An 18,319-nucleotide genomic window follows, 5' to 3' on the forward strand; every position below is an offset into this window, starting at 1 on the left:
CCAAACCTAGACAATAGAAGAGAAGACCAGAAAAGGTGGTTCTTCTGTTTTGGTGCTAAAACACCAATAAAAATTAATTTTTTTTTTTGCTTGATCCAAGAACTGATGCTCAGCCTGGGTCCAGTAGTTGAAAGTACCCAGGGTAAAGTGTTCTCATTTCCTTCAGTGAGGTTTTCATGCAGTATCCTCTCATCAGCTGCATTTCAGAGTGATCAGTCTGTTCCTCTAGCTTGAGGAACCAAGAACTATCACAGCCATTTTTTTAGGCTCCATTTAAAAGTTCTACAATGCACACACCTTGAAACCTAAACATTTAAAAACTATTCGCAATCTCCTCACCTGTTACAGCCTCATACCAAGTCTTTACATTTTAATTCCATAACGAGAATATTAATTTTAACATAGATAAAACTATTTGGTCAGACACGGGAATAGCACATAAAAATCTGCTTTTCCTAGAGAACGCTTACTTTTCTTATAGAATCATAGAATGGTTTGGGTTGGAAGGGACCTTTGAAGGCCTAGTCAAACCTTCCTGCCTTAAGCAGGGGCATCTTGCACTAGAGGCTGACTGCTTGGTACTTCCCAGGGTCCTCTTTATTACCCTTTTTAAAAATAGGTATTATATTCCCTTTTCTCAAGTCACTGGGGACTTCACCTGACTGCCATAGCTTTTCAAATATGATGGAGAGTAGCTTAGCAACTACATCAACCAATTCCCTCAGGACCTTGCAATGTATCTCGTCAGAGTTATTCAGATTTCCTTTTTGTACAACAGAGAGCAAGTTCTTGCTAATTTTATCTATGTGAAATTAAAGATCTCTTTCAATGTTATGGTTTCTGACTTTTCTGCAGAGTGCTAAAAAGTATATACATAAATACTTGTTATTTAGCAAAGCATCATCTATCTGTCACCCACCTTGTAGAGAGGGATACAAACAAACATCTGAAACTGTTGTACTGTTAGCATAGAGCATCTTCTGCACTATCAACATTTAAACCTTTAACATTTCCCTGCTGAAACCTTCACAAGCTTTTACTTTCAGCTCTTTAGAAAAGGACATGTTATTCACCATATATAATGTATGATAAGAGACATCATCTTGAGGAACTGGGATTTTTATTTGATTTTGATTGTAAACTCTTTGAGGTTAAGATCATTGATCTGAATATGAAATAGGCATGTACTAATTTATACCCATTCCCTGAACATGACACAATATTCTCTCCATCTCAGTCTGGAAATACTGTGCAATATGAACAACTTAAACAATGAAAACATGAATAAAGTAGTAATTTGAGCCTTCAAATAAAAAAATTAGAGACTTTAATCCAAAATATTTTTAGCCTCTTGTTTGCTTCTTTCTTTTCTTCACTTTCTCTTCATATACACCATGGTTCATTTCTTTAGCTAAACATGACAGTGGTTAAAAAGGCTTAAAAATATATTCTGGCAGTGCTTCTAAGATGTCTCATGTCACTAAACTTTGGAAATTTCAAAAACATACACAAGGAAAGAAGAAAATGGGAAAGAAATGAGATTCTAAATCTGATTTCCAGGTCAAAAAAGTGTATGCATGTTCGGTTTTCACTTTTGCTTTTAGTTCTTAATACTTTTTAAATTATTGTGAGAACTGCTTTAGATGTGGATATGTTGCTGTATGGCATAGCAGGGGATATATGGAATATAAAAAGTGAATTATGAGATGAATAATTTTATATATTTCCATCTCACAGCCCCCTTTTATAATCAGAATTTACTTATGAATAATTAGAAGACATAACACACTAGGACTCACAAACAAAGGAAAGGTTTATCTTCACCAGGAAGTTGTATGTTCTGTTTAAGAACAGACCAAGTCTGTTTTTCCATGTTTTGTAGCTGGAGAGATCCAATACACTCCCTTCTCAAAGCTTATTCAGTCACTTAGTCCACATTAGTCCCAATCAAACAAAAAGAGCTACATTAATGACTGTTTTTACTGGCTGTCTAAACTGCATCATTGATAAATGAGTCTCTAAGTGCTTCCACAGAGCACGTGACCAGCTGCTCATGGACTTCATGGAGCACAGAGAGAGAGAGAGAATAATTTGTCATCAATACATTTGCTGAAAGGAGTGTATACATATATATTCATTCTCCATTGTTCAGAACAAGGGATGATTTTATGCAGCCCCAAGGCCTATTTAAACATTTACTTTATTCCCATTAGTACTTTTTCCTAGAGTGGTTTTAGATCCACCAACAAATCAAGACCATTGTACAGATGAGGAAAAACCCTTGGCAAGTCAAATTCAATGCTCTTGACCAAGCTCTGACCTAATGCGCACATTAATAAGAGTAGCAGCATTTAACCCTGTGCCAAATACTGCCATTTGAACACTTTTACATCCTGCTAGCTTAAACAAAAGGCAATTAAAAACAACCTTAAGCATATTTCATCAAATCATTGTATAAATAATGGCATAATGCTGGGAAGCACTACATGACATTCGTATGACAAGGTACTGTCTTGCTATTAGGAGTTGCTCCTACTCCCATAAATCTTAACTTACACACAAAACCTTACAAAACACAAATTAGTCAATTAATAACCTACCTCTTAACACAAATTCAGCTGTCCTTCTGTTACAACAGTTTTCATCATGTGTACTACAGAATCTTGTTGCCCATCTTGTAGCATAGATCCTACATTTCAATAATAATTTTGTGATAAACAGCTAGCACAACACAAGCACTATTTTATGACCATCACTGTCAGCTGCAAAACTCATTTTTTCAATTTAGCTTTTTATTCATCATAAACTACTCAATGACAACATATTTCCTCAGCAAGGGGAGCAAAATCTGTTCAAGACTGAGAATCCTATGGTCCCATTATTTGTCATGCCACCATTCTCCCAGGCTCTGTGACTTTCTTTAGAACCAGAATTACCAGTAGTACAAAATCAGTAGAAAACCTCATATTCTTGTCAGAATGTATGTGTCACTTTGGATTCAAAGGTTATAATAGAGTATTTAGGACCTATATATTGAAACTATTTGCCTGATGGATGGAAAGGTGAATAGTTCTTTTGGTTAAAGCCAAAATTTGAAAAGGAAAAGTGCTATGTGTATTTATTGTAGTCATCCATGGAAAATGTAAGGCAAATAACCTCAGAAAGAAAAACTATAAATTCTCAAATCTTATTTTAATCTCTGTCAGTGTGTATTATGAACTAAAGCTGAAAGGATTTGCTTACTTAGAAATCTTTCTGACTAACTACAAAGCAATAAAGTTATGGTTTGATTTAGTGGGGAGCATAAAAAAAATTGGGCAAAATAATCCTGTGGACATTTATTATTAATACAACTACTCAACCTAGCTAGCAGCACTTTATATGGTAGGTATTATAACTGACCTTTCAGGACAATAATGGCCTCTTAGCATTTCAGAATGCATTGAAGAGTGCTCCCTCCATGTACTATTGCACCACTCATGAAAAACTTTCTTTTTTAATGCTGTGGGAAAGTCAGCTTGAGTAACTTCACTAACACTTGTTTGTTAGAACATCTAAAAGCTTAATGCAGCAAGCTCTACGGGAGTTATGCCTGGCATAGATGTGCACTCTCAACCCTTAGCTAAGGAAAAAGGTCATTCATTTGTCTTTAGGCTTTTGTCTGAGTGACATCAATGTGGAAAACTTTATTCTAAGACAAGAACTGAGCCCTGGATGACATGTTACCAGTGCGCGTATAGTCACTCCTACCAGCAAGGAGAAAGCCAGGTGGAAAGCTACATAATATTCAGTATACTTGCCAATACTATATAAACAAAGTGGTTCTTAAAAATGTTCACTGTGATGTCAAAATATTTACTACAGTTCTGTTTGTTTGTTTTCACTATTATTAATAATTATGTTTTCTAGGTATGTTTGCTATAAATCCTCACTGGTATGTTTATGTGTTGTTTGTTTTCTGGTTTTTCTTTCTGCTGTTTTTAAATCATTTCTTTATAAACTAACTTCAAATCCAATAGTATTGCTTTGGTTAAAAAGAATACCAGAAGGACAAAGTACGCTTTGTTTCATTCTATAGATATCTGATTATTGCATTACCAGCAAATTGTGAAACTAAAGAAATGAAAGGAATTATGAAAATGTTCAGATTCAAGTCTATGAAGAGAACAAAAAAAAGAAATTAAAAAAAAAAAAAAACAGTATTATAACTAACATCCAGTTACATGTGTAAAAATTGGCTTGGGCCTTTAATAAAAGAGAACAGATCTCATTCTTTATTTATATTAATTCCACAGTCTCATTTTCATGGTTTTAGTTGCATCTTTTTTAACAGTTCGTTACCACTTAGGCATCACTGAGCCAGTGAACTGGACTTAGGATTTTATTTTTTTTTTTTTGAGAAAGAGAGGCATTTAATGCTTTGAATTCTGAGATGTTTACATTACTTCAAAACAGAATGATTCATGTGCAAGAAACACTAAAAACAAATATCCAGGATGACAGCTCTATGTTGCAGGCATGCTCATAATTAGTATATTATACTTTAAAGTTTTACAATCATAGATCAGTATTTTATATTTCAAAGTTTCACAATCAGTTAAAGCCAACACAGAGTGCCGGGGGCTCTGGAGAGGGGGGAACTGCTTTCCCCACCACCTCCAGAAACATGTTCCTGCCACCTCCCCCATGCTGGCATTAAAACCTCACACAGCAAGCCAAATTAGAAAATTGATCCAGCAGAAACCTAAGCCCCCAAAACAAGACACATAGTTTTCAGTATCAAGGTACTGATCTGGTTCGCTGCATGGCAGCACAAGTGCTAGTGCTAGAACAAGGGAGACAGGAATGTCTCCCTTCAGCCAGTCTGGGGAGGGCATGTGACGGGGGGGAACAACAATCATGGAACTGCAGCATTTCAGTCTAAACAGACTTTGCTTCTGTTCACATTTCTCTCTTTAGACAAACATTTTTGAAGATGGACAAAACAGACTGGCATTTGTTGGTGAAAAGTCTCAGTTTGGATTAATTTTCATTTCTGTTAAATTACTTTTTGGTTTGGGGATGAAGAGAAGCTTTACGCTTTAGCTTTACAGAAACTGTTTTGAAAGTCTCTTAGACATTTGAAGCACATAATTGTTAGTAAAGGAGAAAAAGAAAATATTAACTGAATACCTAAGCTAAATGTTTTCACATATACACAAATTTAACATATGAGGACCAACTGGCACTTAAATTTACTAATCTAGTTCTTGTATCCCAAGACTAAACAGTGTCATTAACCTTCTCTTTATTCCTTTAGCTATTCTGACAATTTGATATCAGAAGTTATTCAATAGAAAGCTAGTTGTATTTTTTTTTTTCCACTGGAAAATGTATTTGATATTCCAGAGCAGAGAAAATATAACATGAAAACCAAATTTAACTTTAGCTCTCCTAAGCTGATCCCTGGCTGCTCAGACAATTTCTCTGTACTCCTCCCAGCCCACCTGTCCTTGCTTCCACCATCTGTAGGCTTCCTTTTTGTGTTTGAGTTTGTCCAGAAGCCTCTTGTTCATCCACACAGGCCTCCTGGTGTTTTTGCCTGACATCCACATCAGCTTTTTAGCTCAGGTAAGGAGCATGCTTTTGACATGAATCTCCCAAATGTCCCAATTTAGCTTGCTTTGGTTCACATCACGAATAGATCATGGAGTTCACAGACTGGATTCCCTTCAGATAAGAACTAAGCCAGGAGAACATGTTTAGACATATGTGATTCATTTTAGCTGTTAATGGACATTCAGCCCATGGTCCAGAATAGAGCTAGTCTGAAGTAAATTTCCTGACAAGTGAACTGGGTCCTCAGCACCAAATAAACACAAGTCCTCTTGCAAGTCTGTCCCCCCTCTCTCTCTGTGACACGCTCTTTGCTAATGCAGGCAAAATTGAAGTATCAATATCCAGATTTTTTAGTCAGTTGTTTTCAAAGTTTACCCAAGTCTTCAAATTATAGGTCACATTTCACATTATGTATAGTAGTCCTCAGTACAGCAGCAGATATATAAACACATTGTGCAACCCAAAATTCAAGCTTTAAAAATAATAATTAAAAAAAATCATGAATTATAAAGCACAGTAATGAAATAATCAATCACAGTCCATATTGTGCATGTGGTATCCATGACTCAGCTGTGAAATATTACACAGAAATTTATTATATGCTATTTCTGATGGCTGTAGCTGTCTTACCTATAATAGCAAAGAGTGAAGATGTACTTTCCATGGGACTCTTCCTTCCTAATGATCTTTTTTTCAATTTGGTGGCAACTGTGCACAGATTTTGTTTTCCTTCATTGATACGAGGATTTTTTCCCCTCCCTTTTAAGCTCTTCCCACAGACTACCACGCTGAGCTTTTATAAGATGAGTCTGAGTCCTATCTTGCTATTTTCCTGTCCCAGCCTGAATCTCTCCCATTCATCTTGTCACAGTTTCTTAGTTCTCTCGTGTCTGTCTTTTGCCACAGAGCCACTTAGTTGTACAGTCTTGTATAGAGAAAGCAAAAGCAATCACTCAGTTTTGCAATTCTCTTCCTCTTCCTAGCACTATCCCTATTGAGGATACGTGATATATGTTTGTGACTGTGAACACGCACACTTGTGTGTGTATTTCTGCTCATGGGTATTAAAGTGAATCAAATAACAAAGGAATCATTCAAAACCAGATCAAAATCCTCCATTAAAATTATATTTGGACAACACAAAATTACAAAATAATGAATTTACCATTAGCAGAATATTGCTGTCTGCTTTTCGTAAATGCTTTTCAAAATGTTTCTGAGCAAGTCAAGCATTCTTCTCCTACTTCCAGTTATTCAGTTCTATATATAGTTTCAGAAATGCCACTTCCTAAAGTAGAATATGTGCCACTCAAATAGTAAAGTCCATGAGTCCAAAAACTTACCTTCTAAAAAGTACTGAAATACACTTCAGGAGAAGTGGGACTGCAGTGATTCCTACATGGAGTCAGAACACGATTTTTTAGACTCCTTCCTCCCTTCCTACAGAAGGAGGGCAGAGGAGAGGATGAAAAGACAATGTGAAAGAGTTGGACACCATCAGAGCTTAAGAAACTTAAAACTGATGAACTGCAATTGCTTTATAGAGAAATCAGCTACATAGCTTAATCAGTTAGTCTTGCTTGTGCACCTTATGAGATCTTACAAGGCTCTGAGGAGTGTCAACTACTTTCTTTTTCTTCAGAAATATATGCCTGGAAAGGATTACCTGGACACTGAACTGATCCTCCACAGTCTCAGTCAATTAAGATATACTTATTAAGTCCAGAATTTTCTTCTAGAACTTTAACTCTGGGTCCATGCGAGTTCCACACATCTACAAGTCATGTAAAATATTCCAGCACCATTTAAACAAAAATATGAAGTGTATAGTAAAAAAATCCAAACCCACATAAATATGCTCCTGGCACAAGTATCTTAGCAATATCAAGGGTATGTCCTTGTTCCGCACAACAGCAGGGAATTTGTTAATAAAAGTGTCCTGATGTGTGCAGAAATCGGAAACAGATGGGCTGACCACCTCACCTCAAACTGCCAACTGGTTTTCGTGTGTATTTGCCAATTTTCTTTAAAGATACCCTACTAGTCTTCCACATCACTGTGAAATTAAACCAATTGAGGATTTGGGATAGCATGAGTACAGGGAATATGTTCTGCCTGGAACATTTCTAAGCATTTCTGTTTTGCCAACTCCCTTCTCTGTACTTCTTGAAGAGAAGGCTTATTTTCTGTCCTGCTAAACATTGCACTCACTGGACTTGAATTACTTTTGTTGCACTTGAACTGCCCATCACTCTTAAGGCAAAAACCACAGACCCTACACAACCAGCAGGAGTAAGAGATGCGGAACTGCAGACAGCTTCTCTTAGTAATTTGCGAGTGCTTCAAAGATGCAACAACCTAGCACACCAATGAACCTACCCTGCCAAACTCGGATCTGCAGTTTCACTTTCAGTAACCAGGTAGGGTAGCTCAACCTCTCATTTTAACCTCCATTTAAATTCATGTGAGCAACTCCTAAATAAATCTACATTCATATTTTGACCTTCTATGCACTTACTGGATGAAAAGAACTATAAAAAATAAGTTCACATGTACAGCTACAAATGGTGTTCCATAATATTCTTATGAATTAGAAAAGATGGTGATTGTCAAAATGGCTAAAAAGTCTAGAGAAGTAATGAGTTAAGAGCAAATTAGCAAAGACGCTCAGAACAAAATAATTCCTGTTTTCAACTCATATTTGTATAATAGGTGGGGTACAAATTTCAAACATACTTTAATGAATTAGAAACCTAGCCTGCATTATAGATAAAAGCTCTTTATAAGCATTATGGTAAACCTCAACTGTTGGGAGAAAAGAAAAAAAATACTGGATTTTTCCCAACCTGACTGATAATATTTTGGATCCTTCTAAAGTTAAATAAATTTTACTTCTTCAGTTTATTAGTTATTGCTAACTAGTGCACCCCATTTTTATATGGCTACACTGCACTCTAAAGTAAAATAAAAAATGTAGCTGCCCAAAAAGGCCAAGCATTATATAAATGAAGAAATTGTAATTATTTTCCTGATTTTTTCATGAAATTAGGATTGCTAAAAGCTTTCCATGTACTATCATAATTGCCAGTAATAACATACAAACTAATGCATTCCTGCAATTTTCAGTCCATTACTTGTAGATTTGTCACTTGTTATTTCTATCTCACAAAAAGAAGTTGAGCATTTTTACAGTTAAAGCAAGAATTTATCAACGCAAATATAGCAATTACTGAATCTCCTATAAGCCAAAGTTAAAGAATGGTATTTCTTTTAAGTGACCTCTCAAAGATTATCTGGTGACCTTCATCATTCATAGTGACTACTACACATGACACTATCTGGAAGAGAAATTTCATGTTTTACCAACTGCTTTAATAAAGCTTACAATGCTGTGTCTACTGAATAAGCAAACACAAACTCCTAATACTCCTCAAAATCCAAACAACTTGTATTTCTTACTGAGCACTCTAAAAGCCGTGCAAATGGCAACAGACTTCTTACTGCATTTTGAAGAACAAAACTGTTCTCTTCATGTAAGGTGGTGAGTAAACAGCATGCATTCCTAACTACATGAGTTACTCAAATCATAAAGAGTGTGCCAGACAGCATTAGTGACACAGGGTCTTATCCCACCTCTCTGACATCCACGGAAACCTCAGCACTGCTCCTATTCCAGCCAATACAACTGAATAGGCTTAAAAGAAGGTATCAGCTTTAGTACTGCAAAAGGACTGCCAAGTTTTCTTTGAACAATATGCCAGAGAACATGGGAAAGAAACAGGCTCATACTTGAGCCTTGTCTCATTTTTAAAAAAAGGACAAAAAAATACCCCAAACCCACACAACACACAGTGCAGTATTCTCAGACCACTGTCAACTGGCACACAAAGAAGCCTTTTATATACATTAGAATAACCCATACTTTTTCTTCAATATAATCACTGACCCCGTAGTTGCTAGCTTTTAGTACATTAGAAAACCAAAAACTGTCAGAAGTGCACAAATTTGCTTATTTCTTATGACAATCTAGATACTGACATAGCAGAAGAAAACAGAAGTTGTAAACCCGTAGTTTAGCAGAACTGACCTAAACAGTTACACCAGTAAAATCACTTGGGGGATGAAAAACAAGGATGGTAATTTAGTTCTAATGCCTGAGAGCTACTCACATATTAACAGATCATAGCCAACAAGAGGCACAATTCCTTGCTGTAAAGGCAAACCAGTTAATAACTCTGAAAGTTTAAAAGACATTTAAAAAAACCCAAAACTTTTTAACGCACAGGAGCTTAAACTCAAACTTCAGTAAAAAGGTTTGCCAATTGAAAAAGAAATGCACACTGAATACTTTTGCATATGTAAGGAGAAAGACACAGATGTAGGATTGTTTCTGCCAGTAACAATGAGGGCTCTAAAGCCAGAATGCTAATAATTCTTCCAGGATTCAAGGGCTCTTCCAGGTATAAAGACTACTGCTCTCCAAGTACTTCAGTGTCACAGATACAAGGTACTTACAAGAATTTTTACCATCAGATCATTTGGATGACAGGTTTTTTACAAGAAATAAAGGATAAAAGCCTAGAAATCCAAGTATTACTCTTCATTAAACGTTACTGAAGTTCTGAGTTCTAGACTAAGTTAAGACTAAGTTTGATCTCTTAAAACAAAATTGTATGTATGAATGCACACAGATGTGTCAATGCCCTGCCTTTCATTTAATTTTATTTTCTGACAAACTATGCTTTATTGAAGCCTCTTTAGTTGATAATTAGCTATTGTCCTCTTTAAGTACAGCTAAATGAGAAAGAAAGGAAATAAGGACAGGCAGGTTCCAAGTGAAACTGATAAACCAATAATAATAAACTGAAATAGAAAACTGATCTCAGTGAAGAGATCACAGAGGAAAGGGGAGCTGGGAAGGGGAATATCTCTCCAGTGAGCCAGAGAAAGGGCCTTCTCTTTTTTCTTAACACCTGGAAGACACATTATGACACCATTTCCCCCAGCATTCTCCTAGAGAAACTTGCTGCTCATGGCTTGGACAGGTATATTCTTCACTGGGCAAAAAAACTGGCTGGATGACCGGGCCCAAAGAGTTGTGGTGAATGGAGTTAAATCCAGCTGGCGGCCAGTCACAAGTGGTGTTACCCAGGGCTCAATATTGGGGCCAGTTCTGTTTAATATCTTTATCAAGGATCTGGACGAGGGAATCCAGTGCACCCTCAGTAAGTTTGCGGATGACACGAAGTTGGACAGGAGTGTTGATCTGCTTGAGGGTAGGAAGGCTCTACAAAGAGATCTGGACAGGCTGGCTCGATGGCTGGGCCGAGGCCAATTGTATGAAGTTCAACAAGGTTAAGTGTTGGCTCCTGCACTTGGGTCACAACAACCCCATGCAGCGCTACAGGCTTGGGGAAGAGTGGCTGGAAAGTTGTCTGATGGAAAAGGACCTGCGGGTGCTGGTTGACAGCCGGCTGAATATGATCCAGCAGTGTGCCCAGGTGGCCAAGAAGGCCAACAGCATCCTGGCCTGCATCAGAAATAGTGTGGCCAGCAGGACTAGGGAAGTGATTGTCCCCCTGTACTCAGCAATGGTGAGGCCGCACCTCGAGTACTGTGTTCAGTTTTGGGCCCCTCACTACAGGAAAGACAGTGAGGTGCTGGAGCGTGTCCAGAGAAGGGCAACCAAGCTGGTGAAGGGTCTAGAGCACAAGTCTTATGAGGAGCGGCTGAGGGAACTGGGGCTGTTTAGTCTGGAGAAAAGGAGGCTGAGGGGAGACATTATCGCTCTCTACAACTACCTGAAAGGAGGTTGTAGTGAGGTGGGGGTCAGTCTCTTCTCCCAAGTAACAAGTGACAGGACAAGGGGAAATGGCCTCAAGTTGCACCAGGGGAAGTTTAGATTGGATATTGGAAAAAATTTCTTTACTGAAGGGGTTGTCAGGCATTGGAACAGGCTGCCCAGGGAAGTGGTTGAGTCACCATCCCTGGAGGTATTTAAAATACATGTAGATGTGGCACTAGGGACATGGTTTAGCGGTGGACTTGGCAGCGTCAGGTTTATGGTTGGACTTGATGATCTTAAAGGTCTTTTCCAACCTAAATGATTCTGATTCTATGATTTCTGGTCTGATTCAAGTTGCAGACAAATACAGGCCAGCCACAGACCAGAGAAAATTTTAAGGGGAGGGGGGTGGGGGGAGAGGAATAATTTGTAACCTACTTAATTGAATACCAAAATGGTCAAGTTTAATAAAATGATGAATAAATTTGGTAGCAGATAATCGTTCTGTATTTATCTTGGCATAATAAAAATAAAATTATTTTCCATCTACCCTCAAATCCTCTTGCTTACATACCTGGAATTTATGTAGCATTTTCGTAAGCATCAAATAACTGCATTCTGTATAGCTACATCTGTCAAGCAAGATTCCACTAACAAGAAGCAATTTATTTAAGGACATTGTTAGCCAAACTCCTCTCTTTACGCAGGCTGTCCGTCGAAATAACCCATCAAATGCACATTAATGCCTAGCACAGATTAACTATTTTTAGTGCATTTAAGTATTTTTAGTATTTTTTGTGTATTTAAGTGTATAGTACTATGTTACTGAAACAAGAAAGAACAGTATTCTGAACATAAACTTTTATTCATATTAATTTTCCCTGAAGCTATCTTTTAATTTTCTTTAAAGAGCCAAACCAGAAGTTATTATGAAAAAAATACTGAAAATGTTATATCTAAAATAATTTTAAACATGACTTCATAAAAATATATATGAAATAATTATTTTTAATTTGGTACATTATGTTACAATGAATGGTCAGTCAGAATTATCTGTATAAATAACAAAGCTATAGGAGAAGCTGAATGTGTCTTCATAATATAAAAGCAATACAGAGCAAAGAGGAAAATAATCCAGGTGATCTATTGTGCAAGAAAGAAAGCCTTTGCAGAAACAAACAAGCAGAAGTCTACCTGCTGAAGGTCCAATGTAATGGTCACATAATGATATTCAATTCCATTCTGGATACTAGGGCTTTGCCACCAAGTGTTCTTGCCATCAATTGCGTTTGTTATCGGATGTCGTTCTGTTAGAACAGCAGAAATACATAAATATATATCAAAATTATTAGGAGATTTAAATGTTTTTAGATCTAAAATCTAGATTTTAATACAATTACAGAACTAATGAGGCAGCACTTAAAAACAGGAAATTAATTTTTCTTTTACTCTTGGGGCACAGTCATGCTTATTATTACTGGAATGCTCATCTAATATTAGTTGTTTAATTTTGGTTAGAATCACAAGATGATTCAGAACACTTAAATGCACTTAGAGGCTCTCCTGATTCTACAGAAAATGTAGACATCTAAATCAAGTGAACACTTCTTGCAGTCTTCCAAAGTTTCAAGTACTATAAAATCACTAAATGTTGCAACAGAAACAACAAATCAGGAACCTGAGATATCCTGTGCAAGGAAAGCAGAATTAAAGTAATACTGGTATTTGCATTTCTAAGACATTTCTAAGCACACATGGAAATAATTCAGAAATCATTACAGAATTTATTTCTCAACTGGAAGATTGTCTGACTCACATACATGCATATAAAGATGGTTTGCTTGGTTATAATACATATCAAAGTCCAGGATGCATTACTTTCCACGTCTACATTTACTCTGCTGCAGTGTCCCAAATGAATCCCAAATAATAGGGATAAGAATTTATTTACAGAATTGCATTCTTCCTAGATTTCAAGATATTCTAAGTTATTGAAATTTGCTTACACAGTATTTTAATGTTATTTAGACTGAGAAAAATTGCACTCAACATTTCCAGGTTACTTTTTGCACTCAATTTGTGTTTCTCTCCTGTGCAAAATGGAGAATAACAAAAACTCAATTTTAAAAAGGTACAAAGATCTCTATTTTGAAGTCCCTGATTGCCTACAGCAAGTCTGTACATTATGGGGAAAATAGCCCAAAGGAAATTCAAATACAGCGGTTTTCCTCTATGCAAGTTCTGTCTGCAAGAACATAACAAGACAGGAGAAATCCTACCCCGCTGATTAAGGATGGCTTTCTAAACTGACAGGTTTTCTTGATATAAAACTGGAATATGCTTCATTACTAGCTAGTCCTAGAATTGCAAATAATTAATTCAGGAACTGATTAATTTACTGTTATTTTAATTATTACTTAAATCAAGCAGCCAGATTGATTGTCTTTGTGTCTCTGTTTTTTTGCTACGTCAACCACCTGTGGAGGACAGGAGTCCTAGCTCATTAAGGAAAGCCAGAATGTCTGAACATATTTAAAGATACAATTAAAGTGCTTTGTGGGAGTGAAGGAAGGCATAAGCCCGCAAAATTGAAAATGCCAAAAATTTTATTTAAATATCACATTATTCAGTGGCATTAATGGGCACCAGCATTTGCAAGTTAGAATAGCAGTGCTACAAGTGATGTTATTAGTAGCTTTATATTAAAGAGAAAAGCAAAACACACCTATATTTACATGTTGTCAGTTCCCACAGCTCTGATCATTTGCACAAACTTTGGCTTTAAATGAGTGCTAGCAAAAATCACCCGTACATCAAACTCAGAGCTCCTCAGTGATTGTGACAGAAGCTGTCTAATTGGAAATTTTGATGTAAGTCTCTTCAGGTGAAATTGACATAAAGGTAAATCATGAGAAGGAGGGTTGGGAGATGAATCAACAATTAAGTGTAATCACCATTATGAAAGTTTAATCACAATTAATTTGAAAACACTGATTAATTGCTGGCATGTTTTCCTATTTAAAAGGTAAGGGACAATAATATAATATTTGTAAAAAGGACTGGATTGCAAATGTAGTTCAAGGACCAAGCTCCCTGATGGATGTCAAGGGGGACAACTTACAGAGTGAGCCCATCAAACTGTGCTCTTTAATTTGGGCTTACATGTGATTAACCAGGGAATTTGTGTTCATTTCCTACTACAGTAATTAAGGGGAGGCACTCCAGACTCACACATTCCAGGGGGATCATTTAAAGTCTGGTTACATTACATGGTTCTCCTATTAATGAGCCATCTCTGTTTAAATAAGGCACTTCCTTCTGCCAAATGAACATTTAAAAACCTTAAAATGAGTTCTGGTTGGCAACAAAAGACCAGACATTATGAAGCTGGGCAGATTCAAGTTTTCAAGAGGGTAGGAGTGAGGGGAAACACTGATATAAATCATTCAGATGGGGTTTATATGTATATACACACATATGTATGTCTGTGTATATACATGTATATTAGTGTACACTGTCTGATATCATAGGCGGGACATGGGAACAAAGCAGTCCAGCTTTGGTTTAGGTTTGGTTTTTTAATTAAACAAATTATATAGGAAAAAAACTTTTATGATATGCATGCATCTCTAAATATCCATCTATAAAGAAGGGAAAGAATTTATTGCACAGTGTTTCTGCCTGTTGGAATGGTTCCAAAACCCCCTGAAATCTTCTGTGAGTGAGACACACTACTACTATAGTATAACATATTTGAATGCTATATTGCTACAAAATCATATGACCTTTCCTCAGAAGGCAGCATTTACTACAATTAAAGAAGATGTCGAAACTTGGAAAACTACCATGGGGAAAGAAAAAGGTTGTAACTGTGTTCAGACAAATGAAATAGTCTATACTGGGGCAATTATAATTAGCTTCGCAAATGCAAGATGGGGAGCAAATGGAGAGGTAGCTATTTAGCAGTAAAGCATCTGAGGATTACAATGGACAACTAGCTATATATCTCTCAGTGGTGTCACACCATTAAAATGGGGAAATATCTAAGTAAAACATGTAAACGTTCTGTTCATTCTGAAGCAAACCTGCATCTCTATGCAATGCTGGTAAGAGCTCAGGTGAATTTTAATAAAGATGAAAACCTCTAGAGAGAATTCAGAGAACTGCAATTTGCACAGTTAGAGTCCTAGAAAATACAACCTATGAGGAGAATTAAATAAAAGACATAGCTTAGTGTAGAAACTAGATAGAGCAATACCATCAACTCTCAATTAAAATATTTCTGTAAAGTAAAAGGGAATAATCCATTCCTTGTATTGACTGAAGTTAGCAAAAAGGTGACACGAATTTCTGCAAGAAGATGCAGATTAGCTATTAGGAAAAGACTTTGCAATGAGTAAAATAACTCTAGGAAGGGTGGCCCTGGAAGGAAGTTTCTAAGGAGAAGCTAAACAAGCTATAGATAGCTCATCCTGTCTAGAACTAGCAGACAGATTAAATGTCATCTATTTATTTTTTTTTTCCTGTGGTTTTAAGTATGTGCTTTGTCATGAGGTGAAAATATATCAGAGCTAGTTTTCAGAAGGAAACAACTGGAAAAAAAGAAAAATTGTCTCCATGCTTCTGTGGCTGTGCTTCTTCAAACATTTTATCTATTCCATTAAAAGCTGTCTTAAGTGTTTCTACACCCTACACCCTCTACCATCTACAGTGCCAATATACTCACAGAAATATAACATTAAAGCTATTTATGACTTTCACTGCAAGGTCACATGAAATTGAACTTGTATGACTTGACTAAGAAATTTTCTTAGTCCTAATCCTCCCAACTATTAGAAATATGCATCTCTGAAGCAGATGATAACAAATTTATACTGGAAAACTGATTTTGCTTCCGGGTAGTCTTTAAGAAAGCGGTGTTAGCAAAGATCAATGTTAATATGAAAAACTAAGCAATTAAACCAAGCAATGCTCCATTATCTTATCTTCTTTTTGCTGGCTCAATGAAACTGAATTAACATCAAACAAAGAAGAAAAATATCCCAGAACACAATAAAATAAAACCAGAGTTGGCCCTAACCTGAAATTTCAGATGTTGCTTAGATTGGCCAAAATTTTCCAATTCCACAGGTAAGTATGCAGGTAAAAGTCATCTGGTTTTCATTCACATTTAGTATATATTAAGAGAATTCAACAACAGCTGTAGATACTTAATTTTCCTAAATCTGAATTTAGGTGCTCTGCTTTTAAGTATCTGAATTAGAAAGTTCAGTCTGAGGAGTATACATAACAGATACAGATTTTGAAATACCAATGCAAGAGATGGGTAACCTCATTTAAGAAGAAAGAGACAGACATTTCACAGTAATCAGGCCAGTGACCTACAGTTTTGTTTGCTGAGTGTCTACAACCTTTAGAAAAAAATATTTTTAAAGGAACAAAATGAAAATGGCATACGTACGATGCGGAACCCTGCTCCTTTGATCACAAATACGGCACTGAGGGTTCCTTGCAGGCTGTCCAGGTACATGTTCAACAAGTTTGCAGTACATTTCCCGACCCTTTTCTCCACAGGTAGCATTGGTTGTGATGAGAGCATTAGTAGCCAGGTTCAAGACTGCGGGAAACAACCCTGCAAACAAAATAAAATCAAATCATAAACAAAAGCAACAGAGGCAAAAGCAAGGTGAATTTAGCAGGACAATCATAAATGAACATAACACCTGCTACAGCATTAAAGCAAAAGGCTTAGTTTTCAACAACTATGGAAGTAATGAAGCACAGAAAAGCACCAACAACTTTGGTTTTGAATCCAGAATTTAGACATCAGAATAAAGCCATTATACTGATGGTTTCCTCCTCATTCCCTTCTAAAACTCAATTTGGTACCTTCTGGTTGTATCTTGAACAACAGCAGGACACCAAAGGAGAAAGTATAGTATGGAAACATACAAAGCACCGTAAAATATTTTTTTTTCATCATCAAACCTTGTGTTCCTACCCAATTGGACATTGAAACACTGTACACAAATTACCTATGAAAATTCTCTTATTCTTCTTTTCTGCTTACATCTCCATGGGAAAACTTTTCCTTCACAGACTGCATGACTTGTATTATACTATATTACTGTTCTGCTTAGGACCTCATAGTCACCCTTGTCATCAGAGAAGCTGAGTAATTCATGCAGCAACACGAACAGCATCTGCCAGGTGTGGTTTCCCTTTCCTCAAGAAGAGGATAATATATACAACATTATATCTTTTATGGCAGTATCGTTGTTTTTTTCAGGTGCACATGCTGAGTGATGTATTATAATTCTCATTCAGCACAGCACTTAAGCACATGTCTGAGTGCTCTGCTGAACTGAGTTCTATGTAGCAGTAAACTATAAAGATTATAAACCATATGAAGAACAATCATTAAGGTGGGTTACGCTCCTTCCCACTAAATACTGATCAAAACCTTTGAGCCGTGATAAAATTGATCCACGGAGACAAACTGATATGGCATGCTGAATGTATACATTACCCCCTCACATTAAATCAATCACTTCTACATCTTCAAACGCGTAATTTGCCATGGCTGCAGATTAAAACAAAACAACACCAAAAAAATCTGCAGTATGGATTGGGATCATCTTCAGATTTATTTGACGCCAATTTCTACTGGGCCTAAAACCCACTCTTCTGCAATTCATTCAGCTTCTAACCCTATTGTACTATTATAGCCTTAAAATAAGGCTTTAATCAAAACTGAATTTGCGATTATTGTAGACTCGTAAAGCTGCCTTTATAATGACATTCCTTTTCCTCCTCCACAGATGGACAACACTATTCAACTGACTCCTTTCAGTCCTTTAACTCCAGTCTCCTGCTTGTCTCTGCAATTAACCTGTATGCCATTTAATTACCAAGCTTGGCTGGACATGGTACAGC

The 18,319-nt window shown here is 36.6% G+C and overlaps 1 protein-coding gene across 7 annotated transcripts in view; it reads right to left on the reverse strand.

Moving 5' to 3' along the window:
- The window catches only part of LAMA2 (laminin subunit alpha 2), a 374,696-nt gene that overhangs the window by 264,401 nt on the left and 91,976 nt on the right, over nt 1–18,319 (reverse strand). For all 7 annotated transcript variants that reach the window (XM_069787394.1, XM_069787391.1, XM_069787388.1 and 4 more), the window contains exons 2-3: nt 16,845–17,015; nt 12,578–12,690 (exon numbers count right to left, since the gene is read on the reverse strand). In XM_069787394.1, coding sequence (XP_069643495.1) covers nt 12,578–12,690; nt 16,845–17,015 — 284 coding nt within the window. The remainder of the gene's footprint in view (nt 1–12,577; nt 12,691–16,844; nt 17,016–18,319) is intronic.

Source organism: Haliaeetus albicilla, chromosome 7, assembly GCF_947461875.1.
Source record: "Haliaeetus albicilla chromosome 7, bHalAlb1.1, whole genome shotgun sequence".
In the NCBI taxonomy this organism is placed as follows: domain Eukaryota; kingdom Metazoa; phylum Chordata; class Aves; order Accipitriformes; family Accipitridae; genus Haliaeetus; species Haliaeetus albicilla.